At 48.2% G+C, this 25,663-nt stretch overlaps 3 protein-coding genes across 4 annotated transcripts; 1 reads left to right on the top strand and 2 right to left on the bottom strand.

Annotated features, from left to right (window-relative positions):
• The first annotated feature begins 734 nt into the window (after positions 1 to 734).
• Positions 735 to 4,983, top strand: kcnh6b (potassium voltage-gated channel, subfamily H (eag-related), member 6b). 2 transcript variants are annotated; one of them, XM_089015323.1, is made up of 12 exons: positions 735 to 1,080; positions 1,500 to 1,925; positions 2,013 to 2,245; positions 2,324 to 2,406; positions 2,479 to 2,678; positions 2,791 to 3,043; positions 3,106 to 3,299; positions 3,366 to 3,471; positions 3,533 to 3,757; positions 3,856 to 4,036; positions 4,109 to 4,313; positions 4,394 to 4,983. In XM_089015323.1, exons 1-12 carry the CDS (start codon positions 931 to 933, stop codon positions 4,619 to 4,621), a joined length of 2,484 nt encoding a protein of 827 aa, XP_088871449.1. In that variant the 5' UTR covers positions 735 to 930; the 3' UTR covers positions 4,622 to 4,983. The 2 variants fall into 2 exon arrangements, with proteins under 2 accessions (XP_088871449.1, XP_088871448.1); XM_089015322.1 differs by having other exon boundaries at positions 2,013 to 2,406.
• A 1,782-nt stretch (positions 4,984 to 6,765) lies between these two features.
• erbb2 (erb-b2 receptor tyrosine kinase 2) lies at positions 6,766 to 18,989 on the bottom strand. Its single transcript, XM_089015346.1, has 26 exons — positions 18,716 to 18,989; positions 15,140 to 15,291; positions 14,773 to 14,956; positions 14,561 to 14,701; positions 14,421 to 14,486; positions 14,231 to 14,346; positions 13,840 to 13,981; positions 13,646 to 13,771; positions 13,398 to 13,539; positions 13,209 to 13,282; positions 13,029 to 13,119; positions 11,902 to 12,104; positions 11,694 to 11,823; positions 11,540 to 11,630; positions 11,250 to 11,404; positions 10,570 to 10,617; positions 10,328 to 10,466; positions 10,035 to 10,256; positions 9,761 to 9,946; positions 9,513 to 9,668; positions 9,371 to 9,446; positions 9,144 to 9,290; positions 8,985 to 9,082; positions 8,723 to 8,914; positions 8,257 to 8,638; positions 6,766 to 8,183 (listed from the first exon to the last, which is right to left on the bottom strand). Exons 1-26 carry the CDS (start codon positions 18,786 to 18,788, stop codon positions 7,861 to 7,863), a joined length of 3,855 nt encoding a protein of 1,284 aa, XP_088871472.1. The 5' UTR covers positions 18,789 to 18,989; the 3' UTR covers positions 6,766 to 7,860.
• A 1,200-nt stretch (positions 18,990 to 20,189) lies between these two features.
• pgap3 (post-GPI attachment to proteins phospholipase 3) lies at positions 20,190 to 25,389 on the bottom strand. The gene is made up of 8 exons (XM_089016121.1): positions 24,947 to 25,389; positions 24,033 to 24,130; positions 23,674 to 23,826; positions 23,528 to 23,590; positions 23,216 to 23,277; positions 22,465 to 22,601; positions 22,170 to 22,374; positions 20,190 to 21,527 (listed from the first exon to the last, which is right to left on the bottom strand). The coding sequence occupies exons 1-8, from the start codon at positions 25,239 to 25,241 to the stop codon at positions 21,464 to 21,466; spliced, it is 1,077 nt and encodes a 358-aa protein (XP_088872247.1). The 5' UTR covers positions 25,242 to 25,389; the 3' UTR covers positions 20,190 to 21,463.
• Positions 25,390 to 25,663: the final 274 nt, after the last annotated feature.

Genomic DNA, 25,663 nt, shown 5'->3' with positions numbered 1-25,663 from the left:
TAATTTTGGTCAAACAGCTTCCAGATGAATAGCCTTCTCTCAATCGCTGTCTCATTTAGTGGCAAGATTTTTCCACCCGTTCCCATCAATCAATAACATCCATAAAAATCACACTCCGCAATATCCCATTTAAAACCACACGTTCAAGATTGAACCATGCCCATATAGCATCAAAACAACTGCAATCGTTCAGCAGCAAACATTTGAAAACGCAGCGATAAAGATCAAATGAAGGTCAAAACCGAAGGTCCAATGTCACCGCGGATCATTTCCACCTCGCGGCGTTGTTATTGTGTGGACGTGGCGGTCAATAGGATGTGACACATTAGTGTGACGCCTGTAACGTATTGAACACTTTATGTACGTTGTGGGAGGGACATTCTGGAATTGGAGCGTCCACTCAAATGTCAACATACATCAAAGATGGAAGGATGAGTTGTGGAAAAGGACACTGTCTCATTTTAAAGGACTTATTGGGCAATATTTGTTTCAGGGCCGATTTCCAGGTTCCAGCTCACAATGCTCGATCCGTATTTTGGGGGGGGGGGGGGGTCTCATTTGTGCCCCAATTCTGGAGCAAGGTGGCTCCAGAGGCTCCGTCACCCATTATGGTGTTAAGGCTCCAGGACTGAATGCAAACGTACAGTAGGGGGAAGTCCACCGTGACAGGCCTCCGGCGTGATTCCTGCGCTGACCGATGACAGCCATTGATTTTCCCCTCACTTCCTCCATGGCTCCAACGTGGCATCGATCGCTTTTCTGCCGTTGACAAAGACATGCGAGCTGCGGGCCACACGTCATTGGCCGCGCCAGAGAGGAAGCTCCCACGCTGACATTTCTATCGGCTCTCGCCGCTTCTGAAGCATGAATGCAGCCATTGGGAAGAAGTATTGGGTGTAAAAATTGGGAAGGTTCCTCGCGTCTCCGTAGATGTGCGACTTGAACGTGACGAGGTGCGGGGGGCCAGCTGGTAGGGGCCCCCCTGAATGCAGGTCCCTCCCGACAGCTCCTGGGATGGAGCTTCTCAACCCTTGCAAGGTGAAGGATCGCTCTCCCAACGTCACGGAGAAGGTCACCCAGGTATGAGGGAGGCGTCAAGCCTTTTTTGCATTTCTTTTATATTTTTGGGGGGGTTTGTGCCATCCAGGTGTCTTTTTTGCTCAGTAGGACATAGATCATGACGTCTGTTGATTGGACCCCCTGCACCCCTGGTCTAAAAACCAGTCATTTGTTGGGTTGCTTTCCGGTTGTCCAACAAGAGCAAAATTCCATTGAGCTGGTTGGATGGAGTTGCATTCCATTGCCAACCAGACTTCGGACAGGATTTGCTTGCCTGGCATCCGAGGGCCGCTCCTGTATTGCCTTCTTCCGACCATCTTGCTTCTATTTGCTCCCTTGGTTTCTCGATATTGTCGTCGATTGTGTCTAGTCAAAGTCCTCGAGACTGTTTTTGCTGATTGCAGCATTGGAAAGCCCAAATAATTCTTTTCCCGGGCCAGGTTCTTTCGCTGGAGTCCGACGTACTGCCGGAACATAAACTCCAAGTCCCAGAGACGACTTGGTGGATCTTGCTCCACTACAGTCCCTTCAAGGCCTTCTGGGACTGGATCATCCTCTTGCTGGTCCTCTATACGGCGGTGTTCACGCCGTACTCAGCGACGTTCCTGTTGGACGAGCACGGCGATGCGCGGCAGATGATCTGCGGCTACACGTGCAACCCGCTTAACGTGGCCGACCTGATGGTGGACGTGCTGTTCATTGTGGACATCGTCATCAATCTGCGCACCACCTACGTGGACCGCGACGACGAGGTGGTGACGCAGCCCAGACGCATCGCAAAGCACTACGTCCAAGGGTGGTTCTTAATCGATCTCTTCGCTGCCATCCCCTTCGATCTGCTCATTTTTAGGTCGGGCTCGGATGAGGTAAGCGCCGCAGCTTAGAAACAATTTCCCCGCCGCCATCTGAAAAGGAAGAGAAGAATGAGCCTCCCCCATTGCTTACTTTGGCAGATGGTGACCTTGACCAGTCTGCTGAAAACCGCACGCTTGCTGCGCTTGGTGCGTGTGGCAAGAAAGTTGGACCGCTACTCCGAGTACGGCGCCGCCGTCCTCTTCCTGCTTATGTGCACTTTTGTGCTGATCGCCCACTGGCTGGCCTGCATCTGGTACGCCATCGGATTTGTGGAGCGGCCCTACACCGAGACGGGTTGGCTGGACAACCTGGCCGAGCAACTCGGCAAGACGTACGACGACGGCGACTCGGGCTCGGGCCCGTCGGTCAAAGACAAATACGTGACGGCTCTGTACTTCACCTTGAGCAGCCTGACGAGCGTCGGTTTTGGCAACGTCTCGCCCAACACAAACTCGGAGAAGATCTTCTCCATCTGCGTCATGGTCATTGGCTGTGAGTTTATTTTTATCAATATGGCGACTTCCTAGTACTATTTTCTTTTGCTCACCATGAATCCCCTCACAGCTCTGATGTACGCCAGCATTTTCGGCAACGTGTCGGCCATCATCCAGCGGCTGTACTCAGGCACCACTCGATACCACAGCCAGATGCTTCGTGTCAAAGAATTCATTCGCTTCCACCAAATCCCCGTCAGCCTCCGCCGGCGTCTGGAGGAATACTTCCAGCACGCGTGGTCCTACACCAATGGCATTGACATGAATGCTGTGAGTTCCACGCCGGGGGCCATGGTGCCGCTCGGGTTGTGGAAAAACCGCCCGGTGACCCGGGGAGGGGGTCTGCGTGAGTCCCGCCTCATGCTTGTCCTCTCTCATGCAGGTTTTGAAGGGGTTCCCGGAGTCCTTGCAAGCAGACATCTGTTTGCACTTGAACCGATCTCTGCTGCAGACGTGTAAGGCTTTCCGCGGTGGCAGCCAGGCGTGCCTGCGGGCCTTGACCATGAGGTTCAAGACGGTTCACGCCCCGCCGGGCGACATCTTGATCCACGCCGGCGACGTCCTGGACTCACTCTTCTTCATTTCACGGGGTTCCGTCCGGGTCGTCAGGGATGACGTGGCCGTTGCTGTTCTAGGTAAAGCGCAGGCATCAGCGTCTTGGCGAAGAAAAAACAAAAGCCAAAAACCTCTCTTGTAGAGAAGGACGACATCTTCGGTGAGCCGATCCATCCTTACGACGAACCCGGCAAGTCCAGTTCAGACGTGCTGACAATCAATTACTGTGACCTGCACCGGATTCTGAGAGACGACCTGCTGGAGGTTCTCGATCTGTACCCCGGCTTCGCCGACAACTTTTGGAGGAACCTTGACGTTACCTTTGACCTCAGAGATGTAAGTTTGGAAACACGGTAGGAGGTTTCAGAAGAACAACGACAAAAAATTTGAAATGTCAATCAGGCGGATGAAGCAGCGCCAATATTCAGTGAGGAGTCAGGCGATGACAGTGATTACCGTCACGGGTCCAGACACAAAATCCACTCTTTGGACTGCAGAATCAGACCAGGTGAGGGTTCTCGGTCGACTTCCTTTGACGTCATCGTCACGTCTTGATATTTGATGGACAGACGGAATGGATCACGAGGATCCCGATCCCCTCGGGTCCTGCCGACATGGCCGCTCGCCACCACAAGCCCGCTGGGACGACGGATGCAGTTGTGGTTCCCCGTCCTCCCGGTCCAGTGGGGACTCGACAAAACCTCTTGCTCAGGGCAGCGAAGGAGGCAGGCTGGAGTTGGCCCCCATGGTCCCTTTGTCGGGGAGGGAAGCCCCATTGGACTCCAGTCGTCAAGGTACCACTTTTCTCCAAGCGAGTCCTCACATTTCTGTCTGGGATGAGACCCCGAGAAGCCAAAAGCACCACCCCCTGTTTTCTTTCCAATGTCCGCAGCCTCATCTTTCAACGTGCCGCAGATGTTCCACTACTGTACAGATGGACGATCTCAACAGTTCTCCAGTCGAGCCCGGCGATCATCTTCGGTCCGCAATTCGTACCATCCGCCACCCTTCGTTGAAGACCGGCCCAGCGAGCTGGAGTCTCGACTGGAAGTTTTGCATTCACAGCTAAACCGGTGAGATCCAGAGCCCGGATGATGGGGGCGTCAAAATGGGTCCTTTCCTTTCAGCGTCTTTGGGTTTCCCAGATTGGAGACCCGCATGACGGCCGACATCAACGTAATCCTGCAGCTTCTGCAGCGACAGATGGCTCCAGTCCCGCCGGCTTACAGCGCTGTGTCATCCGAGATGCTTCCGACTGACTCGACGGACCTGTATGGCCACGGGACACCGGCGCCGCAAACCACCTACCCCATCGCCCACCTGCAGAGAGGTGGTCCCTCACCCTGTCCGGTATAGTTTACCGTCACAGTTCTCACACTTCGCACTGGGTCAAAGTCTCATTCATCTGATTCTCATCTGTGTGACTCTAGACCCCCACCCGTTCAGATAGCAAATTCACGGATACGCCTCAGCTATTGGCCTCCGAAACGGAACAGCATCACAGTTCAGCCGCGCCACGGCCTCAAGCTGCAAACTTTGCGACACTCTGCTCTCTCCGTTACCCCTCACTACCGGACCACCTGAACTTGACCCTGGGACTGCCTGACATCCACAAAAACCTCTCAGACCCGGCTCTTCCGGGCATCTCATCGGGATGACAATCTTTCGGACGGTCTGGGAACCCTTTGGGATCCACTGGGAAGAGCGGAGTCTGGGTTTCGCCGCTGAAGTCGTTGCCCCTGCAACCCAACTCTGCTAGACAATGAATATATGGATGGATTAAATGAGAAGTTAATAATGTCCTAAAACAATCCCCAGATTGGTTTGGGACCGTCAAAAAATATAGATGATTGCGAATGTTGCTAGTGCAGTGAACTAATCCGAGTACTGGACAGGTAGCATGAATGCTGCGAGCTAATTCTTTGCATAGCAGAGTGGCTAACATGTGTGTGTCTTGATTTATGGGCCATTATGTACTATGTGACTATGAAATACTCGAGACAGACAGTTGCCAAATAAAAACGACATTTGTAGTTCTTAGTCAAGAAATGACACACCAGACTTAATTGATCTCTCCTCAGGCGGTATGTGGTTCTACACAAAACCCGCTGCGATAGCCGAAGCTACATGAATCTGCGCGACCGATAGCAAACATTAGCTGAAAGTAGCCAAATGCGCGGCTGCTGAAATCGGATCGACCCAATGGAAAATCCGTCGTCATTTGTTTGCATAAGTACGTGCTGGCGCTTAGCAAAACGCGGCGGCATTTGCAAGTGGCGGCCGCATCAAGCGGATGGGCCGACCTGCGTCGCGCTGGTAGGAAGCGTGAGCGGTTGTTGCGAGCGTTCTGTCGTGACACAGCCGGCGAGGGGATGGACGACAATTCCTCGGCCTTTTTGGGTTACGGCAACGTCCACATTTTCAGGTACTGCGCCGGCATGGAGACCGGGGTGTACATGTGGGCCGCGACTTCCTTGATTTGCTGCGCGGTGGGACTCCCCGCCAGTTTGCTCATCCTGTGGGAGATTTTCAAGGCCCACCGAACCGGAGCCGTTTTGACCTTGTTGAATCTGTACGTATTGAACCTGTCATGCATGGACGCCGCCTTCTTACTCTTCTTGCCCGTTTGCGTCGTGAATGAGGTCAGATTGAATATCCACTGGGTGGGGGTCGTATCTGACCTGATGTACTCCCTCAACATATGCGGACGCCCCCTCCTGATGGCCTGCATCTGCCTGGATTTGTACATGGCGGTGGTCCACCCCATTTTCTACCGCGGGATGAAGAGCCTGACACCCCGGGCGCTCGGGGTGCTGGCGGTCTGGATTTTGACTTGGATCACGGGCGGGCTTTACCTGTGCTTCCGCTCGTTGTACTTCACCTTTTTTCCCACGTCCTTCTTCATCGCCGCCATGGTCGTCATCGGCATCTGCGACGCTTTCATCCTGCGCGCGCTGGCGGCGCCGAGGGGGAGCGGCAAAGGGGTGCACCCGCAGAAACAGAGAGCAGTTCACATGCTCGCCAACAGTTTGGTGTTGACCACCGTCTCCTACCTCCCCCCGGTGGTTCTATACGTGTTCGGCCACTTGCTGATGTCCGATCGACGCCGCTTCATCTGCAACATCGGAATGCCGGCCACGGTGACTTCCACGCTGGGTTCTGCCATCATGCCCTTGTGCCATTTGCACAATCTTGGCAAGTTCCACCAGCTCGGGATTCAATGCCGGAAGTAACTGAGATCTAAAATTGCACATTTTACATTCAAAAATCTTGATGAAATGTGAGCACAAAGAGCGCACTTTTTTAGTATCGATAAGGTCAAGAATGTGCGTTTTGAGTGCTCCGTTCACTTAGACAAAATTGGCCTTATTTGCTCAACTTACCTGAAAAAGATGGATCCATTAGTGTGAATCCATCTAAATATATTTAAAAAAAACATTTAACGCGTTTCCAAATACAACCACTAGATGGCAGGAAAGGCTGCTGTTGACGGTGAGCAGTTGACTTCTAAGCTGTTACAAAAACACACGCACACAAATGATCTCAATACACATTTTTTTTATTTTTAACAAATCTATGTACAACTGATTGTTTTCTTGATGAAAAATTGTGTGTACTTACAGATTTTTTTCCCCACAGTCGTTTGGCCACAAAAAATATTCACAATACATACATTCATATACTGTCCAAACACACGCGTGTGTATATATATATATATATATATATATAGTACGTATATATGTATATATATATACATATATAGTATATATGTACATATGTATACACACATATATATATATACACATATATACACACATATGTACATGTATATACATAGGACGTTTGTCTTTTAAAACTTAAAAAAGTGAGCAGTTTACGATGGATTAGAACCTATGTTTGCTGGGCACGATAATACGGCAACTTGATATTAGAAAATGGCTCAAATATAAAACTTTGTACCACAATAAACATATTAGACAAAGGTCAATTTTTTTGGCAGCCATTTTGCAGAGATTGTATTCAATTCAATACATGACGTCATGTATATTTGAGTCGAAATGAGGGTGAAAAATCAAAATGGAGGACACGGTTCCCTCCTCCAGATGCCCGCTGAGGTGGGACAATGTGTGCATTGAGGACCCCCGACTGCCCTCTCGCCACTTGGCGGTCGACACGAGGGCAGAAGGCCAGTCCATGATTAACTGGGATGCCATTGTGCGCGTTTTGTTGTGTTGGTGGGAGGAATTTGAGTGAGAACGCCAAGCAAGTGTCGGGAACGCGTTACGGTCTTGGTGTCAACAGCCACCACGGAATGACTTTACCTTTCAGCTACAGAGTCCAAACACAGGAGGCAAATTATAATGCGCATTTTTGCAGGATTAAAAAATCCCCAAAGAGGTTTTTTTGCCCGCCAGTGTGGCACAAGGCCCCCCTCCGTCTTCTCCAAACAGCACCTCTTTATTTCGGGTTCGCGGCGAGGGCGGCCAGATGGGCAGCACAGGGACCCCTCTGAGCACCATAAAATGAAAAAAAAAAAGAAAAATACTGCCAGCTTTGAAGAATCCTAACTGCCGTATTGGGTCATGTGTCATTTCAGGCTGTAAAAAGTCAAAATGGCCGCCACGTTGTGTGATTGTGATCACAAACATATTTTTTAAAAATCATTGAATGGTCTCTAGTCGAGCCAGATCTGCAGTTGTTCTTGGAGGGTGAATCATTCACAGATGAGTTGTTTTCCAGAAAGGTCGGACAGCTGAGAGGAACATAAACGTCCCGCGGGAACACCGGAAGAATGCCATGAGTCACGCTGCGTCGTGACCTTCCAATTTGCTTGGACGCCGGCTTGCGCAATCGCTATTCTCGCCTCGCCGTGTCACCGCCACCTGGCAAACGGGGTTCATGTATACCCGCTCCAGGTGTCCGCCAGGCCTAGGTATTCCGGATTCTCCGCAGTGGGAGTGACAAAGCCGTTGATTTGCCGGGGAACGTCGCGTTCCGTTTGGGCGGCGCCATCCGCCACCCCGGCGACGGCTCGGGCTTTGGCCACAAGGTCCAGGTAGTAGGGGTTGTCAAAGGCGGGTGAGGTGGAGGGTACCAAAGACCGGGGGTTCTCCACGCTGTGGCCCGACTTCAAGCCGTTCGGGAGGCGGCGGTCCACTTTGGGGAGTTTCCGAGGGAGGGTGTTGGGTCGCTCCGGTCTGGCCTCCTGATTGACGTACTCTGAATGGGGCACAAATGGTTACTTTTGCTGGGTACTAGCGTTAGCGCTTAGCGGTACACGTGATCATCCCACCTGGCAAGCCGCGATTGTGCTGATAGATGTGACTTCTTCTGGGCAGCGAGTGATGAAGATGAGGAGGATGAAGGAAGCCGTCAGGCCCGCCCGTCTCCAGCTCGCCCTGACTCCCGTAGGTGGGGTCCTTGCAGTAGCGTCCGGGGCTGGCCGGGGGCGGCGCGGACTCATCCGGGCCCCCGTCCAGGAAGACCGAGTCGGACCGGCCGCCGGCGGACGGACTGCGGGCCAACGTCGGGTAGTGCGGGGTCCAGGTGCCGTTGGAGGCGCCGGCTGGTAGGGTGGGGTACTGACTGCGCGCTAGGGTGCTCAGCGAGGAGTACGAGCTGCGAGGGGGCACCGCTGCCACTGGGTAGTCCGCGTCTAAGCCCTGATCTCTGCTCTGCTCGCCATCAGACACAGGAAGGACACGTGAGGGATTCCAAAAGCTGTCAAGGAGATACGAAAAGTTCTTGGCGGCACTGACCCTGTACGACTGATGCCTGGAGGGTCCGTTGGACTCTGCGCCGTCTCCCTGCGCCCGTGGGTAGAGGTTGGGTTGAGGTACCAGATACTTCTCGGCGTCCAGGAGCTCCCTCATGTTGTTGCCGTCCTCCTCCAGGAGCATCCGGAAGAAGCGGCTGTCCACCGGGCTGGACATGCTCATCTGCTCGTCGTTCTGCCGAGACAAGCACGGAAACGTTGCGTAGAGTCCACGGTCACAGTGACCCCCTCTCACCCACGCTCACCTGAATGACCACATAGCGTGGGGGGTCCCTGGCCATGGTGGAAAAGTCATTCACCAGATCTTTAAATCTGGGGCGGCTATCCGGGTCGATCATCCAACCTTTGGATTGAGAAAGACACGAGATGAGGTCCGTTTTCATCCGGCGAGACCTCCAACTCACATTTGACCATGATCATGTAGACGTCGATGGTGCAGATGAGCGGCTGGGGGAGACGCTCGCCGCCTTCCAGCACGTCGGGGATGTCCCTGGCCGGGATCATGTCGTAGGGTTTGGCGCCGAACGTCATCAGCTCCCACACGGTCACACCTGAGATGGGGTGGGAGGAAACATCTTGACGCAATGACCACAAGTTGACTGAAAGCGGCAATGGTTGGGATCACACGCACCGTAGCTCCAAACGTCGCTTTGATGCGTGAACTTCCTGTGGAGGATGGACTCCAGCGCCATCCATTTAATCGGAACCTAAGACCAGAGAGACGACAGGGTGTCAGTCCAACAAAAAAACGGGCCATCACGCCGGAACGTCACCTTCCCGCCATCTGCGTGATATTCCGTCTCGTCGATATCCAGCAAGCGCGCCAAGCCAAAGTCGGTGATCTTCACGTGGTTGGGGTTTTTCACCAGGACGTTCCGAGCCGCCAAATCTCTGTGGACCAGGCGGACCTCCTCCAGATAGTTCATCCCCTAACGTCCAGACCGTTTGAAAATTCACGCCTTCAATCAATAAATCAATCGATCGATGGATGGACGGCGGTGTCAAAAGTGACGAAACGCACCTTGGCGATCTGGACGCACCAGTTGAGGAGAAACTGGGAACCGATGCGATCTTTGTTCTCGCGGACGTAGTCCAGCAGGCAACCGTACGGCATGAGCTGAGTGACCAGCTGCACCGTGGAGGTCAGACAAATGCCCAGAAGGCGACACACGTAAGGACTCGCCACCCCTGCCATCACTTGGGCTTCCTACGGGGGGAAATCCAGGTTAGTTTTTGACATAGAGCGCCGGTGATCTGGACCACGTCATCGCCACCAAACCCCCACTTCCACTCACATCCAGGATCTCTTTGTTGGCTTTCGGCGAAGTGTTCTCCCGTAAAACCTTGATGGCCACCGGTATCTTGACGTTTTCTCCATCGGGAGTCCACACGCCCTTGTAAACAGTCCCGAAAGCGCCGGCGCCGAGCACCCGCAACTTTTTCAACTCGGTTTCCTTCAGGATTCGCATCTGAGCCTGGTTGGGCGAAGCTCCGCTGGGCGTCAGCGGTTCCACCAACTGCGGGAGGAGAACCGCACGCTCGCTGAGTGCGCCGGCGTGAAACGGCGAGGTGACCGAACGCCGCCCACCTCGTGTTCCTGGAGGATCCGTCGCAAGGTCTCCTTTTTTTTCAGCTTCTTTTGTCTCCTCAGGTAGAAGATGAGCAGAGCGAAGAGGATGAAGAAGAGCACCACGCCGCCCACGGCGGCCGCGATCGTCGTGCCTGGTCTGACGCGCAGAAACGGAAAGAAAAAAACAAAGATATGATTCCATTTTCAAGCATCTTGGTTCTTCATGTTCATTCGCGAGGGGGGTTTTCAAGTGACCTCACCCTGTCTTGGGATGGATCGGACAGCCTCTTTCATCCATTTGTGTGCAGCTGAGGGACGAACAGAACAGCGTCAATAGTCGTCATTTTTTTCCAATAATCAATCGGACAAATAATAAGAAATAATATATTGCTGGAAGTATCATTATAACATGTATTGTGGCAAGTTTGTTGTCACTTGGCGAGTTAAAAATTAAGGGATGAGTTGGAAACCATTTTGTTTTGCATTGGGGTACTTCATTGGAAAGATGGGTGGTTGTTTAAAACACGCAATGCTCAATTATATTTATTTGTTCTTTAGTTCTATCGCAAATGTCATCTTTTAGAGGCAAGGAATAGCTTGAAAATTCTTTTTTCCACGAATTGTCACGTATAAATCAAGGTGTATTGGATTTATTGTATGCCATATTGATGTAGTTCACATTTTGTCCCGAGGAGGGCGACATTTCCCCATTAAAAATACCAACAGTTTACTAATCCACTGTTTTTAATCAAAGGACATTTTTTAAAATGTTTTTTTTTGGGGGGGCGGCGGATATTGCCTGTATTTACTAGTGCGCAGTTCCACAATTATACTTGAGTGCAAGACCATCAAAATAAAAGAGATTCTTTCTAATGAATATCAATGATGGTGCTGCTCCCTGTCGTGAAGAGCAGGAAGAAGACGAATAAAGTCCACTCACGACAGGGTGCAGTTGGTGTTGCAAGGCAGACAATGTCCGGTGGCGTTGCTATACTTCCACACCGTCTGCTGGTCCTCCTTAACGCCGCTGGGGCAGTGCTCCACGCATGTCTCGCCATCCTGGAAGTTGAGGCATTCGCCGCACTCGTCTGCACGCTACTCGGACACACACACACACACACACGCACGCAAAGCCCGCCTCTTACTATGATTGGCGTTTCGCTAGCGTACAGGAAGTCCATCTCTGCCCAGTGGTTTAGTCGCTCTTAAATCTGTGCGGGAGGTTCTTACCGGGCCGTGGCATGTGACGGAGCCATTGAGGGGGCGACACTCGGCGTGACAGGCCACGCACAAGAATCCATCCTTGAATTCACGCACAGGGCTGCAAAAAAAAAATACATTTTTGTTATCAAGCAGGAAATGTGAATTTGTGGATGAAGCCCACCCTTGGAGGAGGTCACACTGCTCCACACATTCGATGCCACGCTGGAAAGTCTTGCAGGAGACGCACTGGGCGGGCCCCGGCCCCCAACAGCCGCCTTGACACAGCGGGTGGCAAACGCGCCCCTGCGCCTCTGAAAGAACAAGAAAAGCGCCTTGTAATGGCGCTATCTTCACTGTCGCCGTGACGCCGGATCAACGCGCTGACCCACCGCAGACGCGCGGCTCTTGGTTGCGGTTGACGATGTAGTGGGGCCCTTGAGTGGGATGCAAGAGGTGGTTCCAAGGCAACGAATCGGTGTAGCATAGCTGGGAGTTGTTGTGCAACAGGATCAAACCGCCGCTGACGCTGCGCAGCGAACGCAGTCCGAGGGAGCGGACGGCCAGGTTCTGAACGGCCAATGAAAACACTCCCCTGATTAAAAAAAAAAAGCCACCATTTGCTATTAACAAATATACAATACAGACAAAGTGCTTAAGATTGAATGACTGTCTTTTGGGTAATGTCACATTATTTGTTATTTAGTTTTTGTTGTTGTTGTTGACTTGAAGATGGCGCCGGGAGTGTGGCTGCCTTTACAGCAGCTCCTTTTTGCGGATCTTACTTGCTAATTATTGACACGCGCAGTGACCTAGTTTGTTGCGTCCTTGTGCGCGGTTGACTGCCGCTTTTGTCCCGACTGCCGGGCGCTGCCAGTTAAAGCAGCTGAATTGGCTAATCATTAGCTTTTATAACCCCGAAAGCGTTTCAATTGAAACAAAGACAACAGGACCCCCCCCCCCCCACCTCAAAAATAAGGGGTCCAACTTTCAATGACTTGCCCCCTTATGCGGTTGCCCCCAATGTCCACGTGAGACGGCATTTGTTTGCCAAAATGCAGCTCGACGAGCTAAATCGACCAATGATTGACGATTGCTCTCTTGCCGACTGCCACGTTTTCTATATTAGCTCAGAAAAACAAAAAAAACATACCACCAAAATAGTTTCATGTTTTTTCACATCCAGTTTTTCCACTTGCAATGTTTAAAATCCACTTTTTACATGAGAAAAGCTCACTTTTCTGGCCATCTAGCTATCTATTTGCTATCTATTAGATGTCTAGCGAGCTGGCTGCCTATCTAGCCTATCAAGCTATATATCTATTATCTGACTAGCTATCTAGCTAGCTATCTATTAGCTATGTATTAGGTAGCTTTCTATCTATTTGAGTTATTCTGGGTTGAGTGAACGCTGGCCACAGAAAAACGTATCCTGTGATTGTAAAGTGACCTTGAGAGTTTTAAAAGGCGCTTACAAATGAACTGTAGTATTATGATGATGATGATGATAAAGTCTCACTTGTAGAGCATCCTGCCCCGGATCACTTTCAGGTTCTCAAACACCGACAGGTCGCTCCAGTCTTCTGGCCAGGCATCGATGTATAAATAACCTAAAAGGTGACACCCGAAGGTCGGCGGACAAAATAGACAACGGCGACTATCAGAGTCCATTTTGCTTTATTTTGAAAGGCGCCCGTACCTGTAATCTCCTCCAGGTTCTTGAAGGCCTTCAGTTGCTGGAGACTCAGACCCGACGTGTTGGTGGCAGGGTCCCTAAATCAGACAGAACGGCCATTGAGACTCACGAATATGAAGGAAATTGATCGGGATTTGTTCGCAGGAGCCAACATGGCCGCCATTTGCGTCTTAGCACTCCGAAATAACTTACGCAGCGAAGCTCTGAGGGAGAAAAGCCAAACTGCCGAAAATCTTCTTACAAGCACTGAATTGCTCCACGTTGGAAGAGGTTACCATGGCGTCGGCGTGGTTGTCCATGACGCCAAGGTTGTCCATCCCCAGACCATAACACACTGAGGATTCAAGACACAACACGGGCATGGGCTAAATGATTAGGACCCCCCCCCCCCCCTTTGCGGAATTCTCCGGATTCCAAGCATTTGTGGCCTAAGCACGCACCTTTTGGACAGTCCCCCTCACACTTGTCACATTTCTGCGTCTCGTCGCCGTCGGGATTGGAGATGACTTCCTGGTTGGCTTTGGGGCAAATGAGGGTGCAGGCCACATCCATGGCCAGGTAATTATCTAACGAGGAGGAGGAGGAGGATGATTAGTCACCGGATTGGTCGCTTGCCAATAGACGCTCTTCTCACATGGACACGTCTTGACGCAGGTGGCCCCAAAGTTGAACTTTTTGTCCGGGTTGGGTTTGGTCTGGAAGGTGACCGGGTCGTAGATGGTGGGCGGGGGGCAGTTGTCCTTGCACACGCCGCTGTCGTTGAAATGGCGGCACGCCTGCGAGGGGGTAAGAACAGATGCTCCGTGACGGTGACAAAAAAAGTAGCGAGTTTCCCAAGTCCTAAATTCCATCCGAGGCCAGATCTCCTAGATGACGATGACAGGTTAACAGGCTGTGTCTGTTCAATTCAGATTGACCGCAGGCCATCTGCGCCTTCACTTTGGGCCTATTGTTCGGTTGGCCAGCTAAGCGGGGGACTTTTAAATATGATAACTTCTTATTCTGTCTAATCTCCATCAATTTACCAGACAGTCGGAGTCTTTGGGTCCGGTGCATCCGGCGGCGCACTGCATGTGGCAGCAGTCGTTGGGCAGAGGACCTTTGCAGCGCTGGCAACCTGATGCGCAGCTTATACGCGTGACTGTGGGGGGGCGCAAGGGGACATTTTAGCCGCATGCCGGTGATGAAACGAGCGGTCGTGTGAACGCGACTCACGGGTTTGGCAATCCTGTGCGCTTTCTCCCCAACAGCCGTTCCGGCACGCCGATGAGCAACTGGGACCTGGGTCACAACGAGAAAAAACATCAGCTCATGATCTCAGAGGCCACGAAGGATGCTCGGATTGAAGCCCTCACAGTTAGCCGCTCGGGGTTGCAGTCGGTGCGGCCCGGCGTGGACGTTCTGCTCGTCCAAGGTGTCCCTCCACACGATGTTCTGAGGATCCGGAAAGCAAAGCTGCGGGTTTCCCCAAATATAGACCCCGCCTAAAAGGATCTCTGCGGGGGCGACAAGCTCACAAAAATGACTCCAAACTCCTCGCAAATGGCATCGAATCGGCTTCTCCAACCTGTTAAGCTCCGAAGACGAAGCGTCCTGAGTCCGCCGTGGACCTCCCGGGTGTTGTCCCGCACCACCAAGGCATAGCTGGAATTGTACAGCTGGCTTCCTCGGATAATCCGCAGGTTGTCCAGAGGCACTACAGTCACCGAGACGTGAGCCACTAGCACGTAGCCTTGCACCTCCACGATCCCCTGTCAAAGCACAACACGTCAAACATGACCGCTATGTGCTACCAGGGCACAGGCTAACTTTCCAGGGGTATTCCTCAAGGTTTGCTTTCAAGCCCACTGTGGATTCAAAAGTAGACCTGGACAGTCAATGTCAAACTTTCACATTCCAATCCCTCTCTTGGATAGGAAAAAAAAAGTCAACACCTGTAGGAAGGACAGGTCCAGGTTTCCGTGAAGGTGCGTGATCTCCAGGTTTCCGTGGACGACCTGACAGCCGGTGTAGAGAAGTTTCAAGGTCTCGTAGTGATTTTCCAAGCTCGAGGGCAGGGATAGCTTCATGTCCGTGCCAAGACACACTGCCACACACAGAATGATATATTCTTGGTATTGATATATATATATATATGTCACAATAAGAGATGTCTGCTGGATTTGGTGTGCATGGATCACTAGCTGGAAAAGGTAATGGGCAGGGTGCGGAGGGTCTCATAGAATTATAATGGGAAATGTTTCGGAAGAGGTTGAAAAACTTCTGTTGATTTGGATTAACGAAAAGCAGCTAGCAGGGGACATTGTGGATGAGGGTATTATCGCAGAGAAAGCACGGCAACTTCACTCGCATATCATCAAGAGGCAACGACATCAACGACCGTCACAAAGGTCAATAAAACGACGTTATTATCCAGTAATGTTTATTTCTTTAATTACAATGCAATAACATATTTATTATACATAAAAATATATATTTTGTGTAGTTTTAAGGCTTATTTAGTTAAAAATTATGTTTTATGGGGACCTGGGAACAGATTATTCTCATTTTAACGGTTTCCTACGGGAAATTAATGTTTGGAATACACACTTTTCGCCTCACACACACTTTTGGGAACCAATTAAGTTTGTAAGCTGATGTATCACTGTAATGTGTATATACTGCATATTTATATGTACAGATTTTTTGATATACCACGAGAAGGGGGACTCTGCATTTGTTAAGTGTCCCTGGAGTCTCTCTTTGGAGTTTCTGTATTCATTTTTACGGGAGAAAGTAAAGCCGGCCCAGTCGGAGGGTGAAATTCAAAGCCCCTCCATTGCCGGAAGATCTATTTTTCCCCCCCAGGGCGGTTTACGCCATTCGGGGGTCATTCAACGTCGCAATCCACAGTGGGGGCTCACGCGTGCACGCATAGCTCCCATGCTTGAGCAATCAGTCATCCCTCCTCTTTCTTTCTTCTGGAGGTTATAAATGACTTCCTGTGGCTGGTTGCCAACAACCCCTCGACAGTCGCCGCACTTTTCCGACTGTAGTTATCCCCCCTCGTGGAATCGCGTCCTTCCTTCGGCAGACGTGGTTCGACCAAGTCGCCGGCTTCCTACGTGCGATGTGGGACCCCCCCACGGCCCCTCGCTTGATAGCAAATGGCTGCCAAAAATACACAGCCAGCCGTGTATCAGGTGTCCATTTTGATGCTTGAGCGCTGACATCACTGAGAATGCTTTGATTTCTGGAATCTGAGCGACAATGACAAAAACCCTGGCACAGCAGTGGACACATTTTTTGCATGTCGTTTGTCAGTAAATGACTGACATTTTACTATTTCCGTGGGAGCAAAATGAAAGTGAACCGAACGTAGTGAGCCAAGCAAACAAATCTACTGGTGGCTTTCCTTTTTCTACTTCTTTCTTTCCTTTCGTCTTCTTTTCATAACTTCATAGCTTTCAAATTTGAAGTCATAAATGATGACTGTTATTGTGGTTTATATACAACAATTTGAATTTTGTTGGTAGCTCGCATCATGAAATTTTACATTAGATTTGCTTTCACGGGCCGAATAAAATGGTGCGGCGGCCCGGATTTGGCCCCCGGGCCTTGACTTTGACACCTGTGTTATAAGTGGTGATAAGAATCAGAATCTCAAAAGCTTTGACACAATTTGCCAACGAGGAAACTGGAAACGGAGGTCCAGGGCCGCACCTTTGGTGTGGCGGTGAGCCAATCCACGCCACAGGAGCACGGTTGTGTGATTTCCAACATGTTTACCGTGACGCTAACCCGCGCGTGGCGTGGCAAACAGGCGACGGTGGCGACCGGGTGCTAACTGAAAAGTCAACAGACCATCTGGTTGCTCGGATGATTGGACGCCATCCTTTGAAAGCTCCCTCAAATGGAACAGGAGTTTCTCTCCAGTCGATTCCACTTCAAAATGGACGCCATCGTCCATCCAGTTGACCTCCACTAGCCAACCATTTTGTTTTTCCTCGCTTCAATCCACCATTGAACAAGAAAACAAACAGCAATGTGTGGTGAACAAGTGTTGCGCAAAAGACAAGCCGAACAGGATCTGGGCAGCGCGACAGCGGTGATGTACGTGTACTCCTCGCCGCCTGTCGTGTTGAGATTAGCATCACAAACGCGACGGGCCTTCTGCTGCAACACGACACGCCGACTGCTGCCGCAGCAACTGGCGGCAGCTGCGTTTGACTTCAAAATAGACGGGCTGCAGCCCTCATTTCAAGCTCATATAACTCCAGATCCATATAACTTGGGAATTAACTCTTTTTTTTCTCATGAAAGAAGAGAATCTACGGTTTCTTATGCTGTATTGAATGTTTATGTAGTCCTAAAACTCAATATTCTGTGGGTCCAGGAATTTGAGCGACAGTGACAAAAACCCTGGCACTGAACTGGACATATTTTTGCACGTTGTCTGCCAGTGAATGAGTTAATGAGGAACAATAACTCCAGATCTAGAACTCCAGAAGTGTGAATGTTGCTTTCTTGATTTAGTCTCTGCAAGTGGCGCCAACTTCCAAGGTCAGCCAATTGTCATGCTTAATATTGATTGACAGGCGCAAAAGTGCACCGACCTGTTCCCGCCAACAATGCGGATTTGTTTACCTGTCACAAGTGACATCGTCACGGTACGTTTTGTATCGTGGCCCTTCCAAATCATTCCTGCTCAGCAGTGGAGTTCCATGACTCTTTTGACTCACAGGCAGAATGCTAACAAGGATAACAAGGGCCCGTTTAGGATGAATTGCTGCCATTCATGCAAGTGTGAACGAGGGTCGTGTTGACCCTTTATAAAAGAGGGCTTTCAGTCATATTGATTTTCATATGCTGACCTAAAAAAAAAATCAGCGCCTGTTGGCCTATTTGACCCCATAACTGGACACTTCATTAGGTACATCTGCATAGCCAATAATACATCTAAAATCCTGACAATATTATAACCAGGCAGGCAGACAGACAGACAGACATGTGGATCTCTACTCAGACAAGGTCCTCCTGTTTGGGAACCCGCTGGTGAATAATTGACATGGCAATGATCCTCGGTTGCACAATGCACCTCTTGTTGTTGATATTGTTGTTTACATTCACGGCTAACTGGCTAACTAGCCGCCTGGAAGCCAAGCAGGCTGCTCGTCTGGCTGGCTGACTGACTGCAAGCGCCACAAGTTGCAAAGCAGGTTCTCATATTTCTCACCTGAAACTTCTACCCCGCTCCCCTCTTTTTTTTTGAAACTACCCCTCGCGTTGTACGCGCGTACATGCGGTATGTCAAGTAGAAACACCTTTTCTGAAAGTTGTAGGAAGTTGTAGCGTTGGAACTTTAGGGGGCGACAGGTGTGATTCTCAACGCTATACTTGGAAAGCTGTCACATTTCGACTCGTTCAAAAGTTTCATCCGTGCACAATTCAGTGAGATTGTTTTGCGTGCGTACTCAACGCGGAGTGGATGTGGGTTCGAGGGTGCCGTTGGGTGCTGAAAAGTCACCTACCTTCCCTGGCCAGAGAGCCCGACCCTCGGAGCAACACGGCCCCGAGCAAGAGCAAACTTCTCACCGCCTCCATCTGCACGCCGTCCCGGGGCGACGTTAGTCCATTCTCCCCACTTCTTTTCTCATCCACGTTGATGCAACTCGCCGGGATTGCTTCCTGATTTCTCGGCCGTCACGCAATCTCGGACTTCCTCTGCGTATTTTCGTGCTTGTATAGCGAGAGTAAAGCGTTTCTGCGCGCAGTCGTCACCGAGGCGCGCTCCCTTGAAGGCCTGACAGGGGAGTGGCCCGACAACCCACTTTAGACTTTTGATGACTTAACCCTCTGCTGGATCAATACATGAATGATGAGATGCTTTCTCCCACCTTCCACTCCCTACGCCATAAGCATTACAATAAACAAAACAGAATACAATCAAAAAAATACTTTGTGGTCATTTCTTTTTGCTTCCGTTCATTCTGATATGCACACATTGGCCACACAAGGGCAGTACAACACGGGCATTCCCTCTCAAACCCTCCATATAATGTAGTATTAGTCGTCATTTTTGCGAATAATCAAGCATAGAAATAATATTAAATAATATACTCATACAATTATAGTTATAACATGTGTTGTGGCGAGTTTATTGCCACTTGGGAAGTTATAAATTATGGTTTGAGTTGGAAATCGGTTTGTTTTTCATCCGTGGTACTTCATGGGAAAGATGTGTGGTTGTTTTAAACACACAATACATAATTATCTTAATGTGTTCTTTAGTTCTATAGTAAATTTTATCTTTGGGAGGCAAGAAATAGCTTGAAGACTTTTTTTCCATGAATTGTTCACGTATAAATCAGGATGTATTTGATTGTATGCCATATTGGTGTCGTTCACATTTTGTCCCGAGGAGGGCGCTAATTCCCCATTAAAAATACTAACAGTTGAGAGACCAAGCCAGAAACAATCCATTGTTTTTAATCAAAGTACTTTTTTTTATGTTTTTTGGAGGGGGGGCGGCAGCAAATATTGCCTGCATTTACTAGTGTGCAGTTCCAAAGGTATACTTGACCGCAAGACTACCAAAATAAAAGACATTCGATTCTTTCTCATGAACATCATCTGAAGGAACCCCACAATATTGCTTTGGCTCATGTTTCCTCTAAATAACACTATTGTACTTGTGCTCAATTAACATGCTGCTACCTGCTGATGTTTAAGAGCCACAGACGTCACACGGAGACAAATTATTCGCCAGCCCGTCTCCTTTCGCTTTTTTCTCATGACCTTCACTCCTTAGCTGCAAATCAGGAAGAGCATGAAGAATAAAGTCCATTCATCCTCGTCTCCCCCCCCCCCCACCAAGTATCACCACCCACAGGAGCTCGGGTCAGAGTCCAAAACGAGTGCACAAATCAGCCAACAACTCAAGTGAAGTCACTTCCTAACAGATAGAAACACACACACACGAAGAAAACCACACAAGTCAGCGTCCTCCTTTATCAACCAGGAATATTTTATTGTATTTTTTTAATGTGCTTTCTGTGTCAGAATGTTGTTAGGTGGACCGACGCGTCGAAAAAGGACACATAATGTCGACTCATTCACAAGCATGGGGGCAGGGATGATGCCAGAATGTTGTAAACATCTTCATGACTTACTGGATGTTTGAGTCACACCTGCTTCATCAAATTCTACAAAAATATTGTAGTCAGTAATTTACAACATCTTACAATTCATTTTTCTTTTTTTTTTTAATCAGGGGGGAATACAATTTGTTTTTAAAAAATGGGATGACAACATTTAAAAAATAATCTCATATTAAATCACAATCGCAATATTGAGGCGGTAGCATGAATGGGGGCTATTTTTTAGCCCCAAAATGGGGGAATGTGCGCCATTCAGAGGGAATACTGCAGTCACGAAATTCATAAAAAGCCCAACAAGATCAATACTTTCAACAAAAAAAATGCTTCTCAGTGGTTCCACTTTTTTCCCTTTACGCTAAAAAGGCAATTCAGGTGATTCAAATATTTGTGTGCCACCATACACATCAAGCACATCCCAATCTAGAGCGATACACAAAAAACAAAACATTAAAAAATAAATAAATAAAGATGAACAAAAGCAGCAAAGGAGCCAACAAAGGCACCAAATAAAAAAGAGAAAATTCCCAGTCAGCGAAAACAAGCCATCCGCCCCTTCCCATTTTGTTCTAGAACAATCCAGCACACAGTGGGGGCAAAGGGGGGCAACCACTCTGCCATTTTGGACACAAGGGGATTTTGGCACATTCTATCAAAGGGAAGCAGAAACCGCATTTGTGCTTTTTTGACTCCAAGATGGCGCCGCGAGAGTGGCTGCCTTTAGAGCAGCTCCTGTATTTTGTTTTTCTACTTCTTTCTTTCCTTTCGTCTTCCTTTCATAACTTTGCTGCTGTGAAATGTAAATGTCGCCACTGCGAGACGAATAAAGGTAAAACTAATCCAATCCAGATGTGGAGAATTTTTTCAATTGACAAAATTAAAAAAAAGATGGATTCTCAAATCTTAAACTATTACACTTTCACCCTGTTATTTTTTCTCCACATGATTAAGAAGGCAACGAAAAAGGAAATAAATAAATAATGCAAATAAAACAATGTAAACCGATGTGCCCGATGGAAGGTGTCATGCAGGTCAGGCGGGAGGCGGGTCTACTTCTACCTCGGCGCCTTCGGAGGCTGTGATTGGAGAGGTGTGGCGCCGTCGGGCGACGGGACTCCGCCCCTACTCCACTTTGACGCCTAGCTTCTCCGTGTTGAGCAGGTAGAGGCTGTCGTCAATCAGGAAACTGGATGGAGGGCAGGGGGGGGGGCAGATTTGTTTATAACTAGCTATATATTCGCTATCTAAAGAGCTAGCTAGCTATCTATTAGTTATCTATTAGCTAGCTAGCTAACTTTCTATCTATTTGAGTTATTCCGGGTTGAGTGAACGCTGGCGCATGTGGCTGCCGCTGCTCACCCACAGAAAAACTGATCCTGTAATTGTAAAGCTACCTTTAGAGTTTTGAAAAGCGCTTAGAAATGAAATGTATTATTATTATTATTATCATCATTATTATTATTACTGTATATGATGATGATTATTATTATTATTATCATTATTATTATATTATGATATTATTCTATTATTATATCATTTTATTCTTATTATTATTCTATTATTATTATCATTATTATTATTACTGTATGATTATTATTATTATTATCATCATTATATTATGATATTATTCTATTATCATATCATTCTATTGTTATTATTATTATTATTATCATTATTATTATTATTATTATTATTATTATACTTATTCTATTATGATATTATTCTATTATGATTATTATTATGATGATGATGATGATTATTATTATTATCATTATTATTATATAATCTCTATGGTACAGTGAAAACCAAAACAAAAAAAGCGCGCTACCTGTAGAAAAGGAAGTGGACGGGGACGGTGCTCAGGTGCCAAATGGCGTGCGCGTCCAAGACCCACAGATAAGGCGGGAAGTCCAAGAGCTCCAGCAGGGCCAAGGCGTGCATGAGAACAACCACCAGGCCGCACTTCCACCAGTACGGCAGCGTCCGCCGGTTCCGCCAACACCAGCACAGCCACCACAGCAGGTTGACCATGCCTTCAAACAATACAACAAAATGCAATTCCCATTAGGCCGGGTGAGCTTGACCCCCCCCCCCCCTCCCCCTGACCTTCTCGTTTGTCATACCAAAGCAGGTGTTGGCAGCCATGTTGTAGCCGTAGTCGAAGCTGACAAAGGTCAAATAGGAGATGTGCGATGTGAAGGCCAAGATGAGCAGCACCCCCACCGTGCTGGACACCCAAGGGTGCTTCAGCCCCAACGTTCTACATAATAAAACAATAATTAAAAAATGAACTGAGAAAATCTCGGCCATGAAATTGTTCAATTGTGGGGCGACTGTGCTTTTTTTTGCGTCTGGACTGGGCAGCATTTTCATAGTCCCGGAAAGGTCGGTGCTGTTGACTTCAAGATGGTGACGCGAGAGTGGGCTGCCTTTACAGCAGCGCCTGTATTTTGTTTTTCTACTTCTTCTTTCCTCTTCTTTTCATCACTTTTCTGCTGCAAAATGTACATTTCTCCACTGCAAGACTAATAAAGACTAATGCGATCCTATCATCTTTTTCGTTTTTTTGTTGTTGTTGGTTTCTTTTTATTTATTTATTTTTTTTTGCTTTTTTTCTTTTCTTTTTGATATATTTTTTTCTATGTTTTTTTTAACTATGTTACTTCCGGGTTGAGTGAACGCGGGTGCGCTGGCGCGTGTGGCTGCCGCTGCTCACCCGCGGAAAAAAAATATCCTGTGACTGAAAGGTTTTGAAAGGCGCTCATAAATGAAATGTATTATTATTATTATTATTATTATTATTATTAATAATAATACCAACGCTGTTTTTTTTTGCATTTTTAGGGTCTCAACATGCAATCAACATGTATTTACCTCACACAGCATAAGTAAATGGAGTAGAGAATGACCGCAGTCGCACAGAAATAGTCCATTTTCTGCAAGAGAACACAAAGAAATTTGAGCATACCTCTCAGGAGAGGAAATTTCTTCATGTCACAAAGAGGGTACAGCAAGTGCTGAAGAATGAATGACTGTATATTTGTGTTGTTATATTATTTGTTATTTAGTTTTTTTGTGTACTTCAAGATGGCGCCGCGAGAGTGGCTGGCTTTACAGCAGCTTCTGTATTTTGTTTTTCTACTTCTTTTTTTCCTTTCCTCTTCTTTTCACATAATGACACTTTACCTCAGTGAGGAAGGTGTCACGGGTATGGAACACTGTGGACCAGAACCAGGCGTTTAGAGACACCTGCAAACACACACACACCAGCATCCATTTTTAATACAAAATACAGGTTACCCCAAATCTACGACCGCATCAACTTGCAAGACCAGAGAGAAGGCGTTAATGGTGTGGAACATGGGGCTCTGGCGTGGCACGGTGCTCCGGTAGCGTAGCAGCATGAGAAGGCACGCCAGGCCGTTGAGGAGAGAGGCAAGGGCGGACGCCGGTTCCTCAAAGCACAGGAAGCGTGTAAACGGCCACTAAGAGACACATGACAAAAGAAACGCGTCACACTGTCAACGTTAAGACGCATCGCTGGATGTTCATCCGAAGCAAATGGTTCTTTTATTTTGAAGGCCTCATTTTTGGGGATAGGCTATTCATAAAATGGCCAACTCATTAAACAGAGTTACTGGTCACTTTGAATAGAGCTTGTATGCCGACTTAATCACAAAATATTTTGAACCTTGCCGTGGAATTGTGGGACATTGTAGCCTCCAGCCTGGTAAAGACCCACAGTGGTCCACATGCACTCATAGCGACAGTCGTCACGACAAGTCCATCCTGACAAGACAAATGGCAACAACAGTTGAGGGCAGAAATAAAGTAAAAACCTTTGATGACAGTAAAAAAACAGGTTTGATGCGTTTTAGGGTCATTCTTGAAAACAGATATTGGGCTCGATAGCCTAACATCAGTGGCAATGTACCTCACAACAGATAACTACAAAGGTTACGACGTAACCAGACAGGTATTCGTGCTCCAATACACCGCCTACGTTACACCTTGCGAAACACGAAAAACTTGCTTTTACCTCCTATAGCAACGCCATTAGACCAAGAAATCCTATTGAGGTGGATTGGAAGGGATGGGCCATTTCAATCACCACCTAGTTCAACAGTCGTTTCCACTTGTTAAAGTCCAAATTGGATGATTCATTTATTCATTTATTCATTCAATTACTTGCCTCGTTGCTGTGGAGTAAGTCTAAATCTGTCATTTGGGCAACAACACATTACGTGCACTTGTCGGTCAAATGAATGGAATGTCATTCCAAACCTTGGCCACAAGACGGCATTATAATCATTATACGGTACTGTATACAAACTAATGACGAGTTTTGACGCATTGAGAAGTTATTTTAACGTCAATTAACATATTCCTGCTGCAGGTATTGTTACATTAAAAAGATATTTGCAACAACATTTGAAAAAATCGACAAATACCTAAATTTTGCGATACAGGTGTCCACTGAATATGACCCCAATGCTGATTTTTTTTAGGTCGAAGGTTAATTGAGATATACTTATATGGCATAAATAGGATGAAAAACCAAACGAAAAAATAACTAGTGACAACAACAATATTGCGAGAGCTCACCTGTCAGCGCCATGTACTGCGGCTGGGCTGTCTGGTACCACCATAACTGAGCTCCGCTGCAGTTGCTTTGGACGCATTGTTTTACGCAATCCCGGTACACCGGCTCTTTGTCACCCTGAGAGCCCTCCACGGTGGACTCCGACATCATGAGCACGACGACGACAACCACCAAAGCTATCCGAGACGTTCTGACAGATGTGCGTCGTCGAGGCAGCGGTGGGGCCATGATGGTGGAGGGTCGGGGCCCGGCGGTGTCGGTGGCACTCACGAAGGCACGGTAGGGCGACAGCGGCATCGATGAGTTCCAGCGTCCACGCTCTACATTACCATGCTGCCATTTTCATGTGTGTGGTGATCGAGACCATTTGAAGCAACGATGGTCTCTTCTTGTGACTGCCAGTCAAAGAGCGGAACTCCCCACCATCACTGGCATTGAAAACACGTCAAAAACCACGCGTGACTCTCCCTTCTGGTTATTCTTTTCAAAATAAAATATATTGTTCCTCTCTTGCTTACCTCGCAACAAAGTGGTTCTGTTGTTGGTCTAATTTCATATTTACAAATTTTAAATGTTCACAGAATCATAGTGTTTTACTCTACAGGCGTTTGTGAAATCAAGCAGGTATCGGAATTATTTTACTTTGAAGAGACAAGGCATTTTGGTGCTGATTCTTCGTTTCCTTGATTATGACATGGTTCAACTCCTAATAACACAGA

The sequence above is a fragment of the Hippocampus bargibanti genome, linkage group LG15, assembly GCF_051943395.1.
Source record: "Hippocampus bargibanti isolate YZ-2025 linkage group LG15, ASM5194339v1, whole genome shotgun sequence".
NCBI lineage: Eukaryota > Metazoa > Chordata > Actinopteri > Syngnathiformes > Syngnathidae > Hippocampus > Hippocampus bargibanti.
This window is presented reverse-complemented; position numbering and strand designations above follow the sequence as displayed.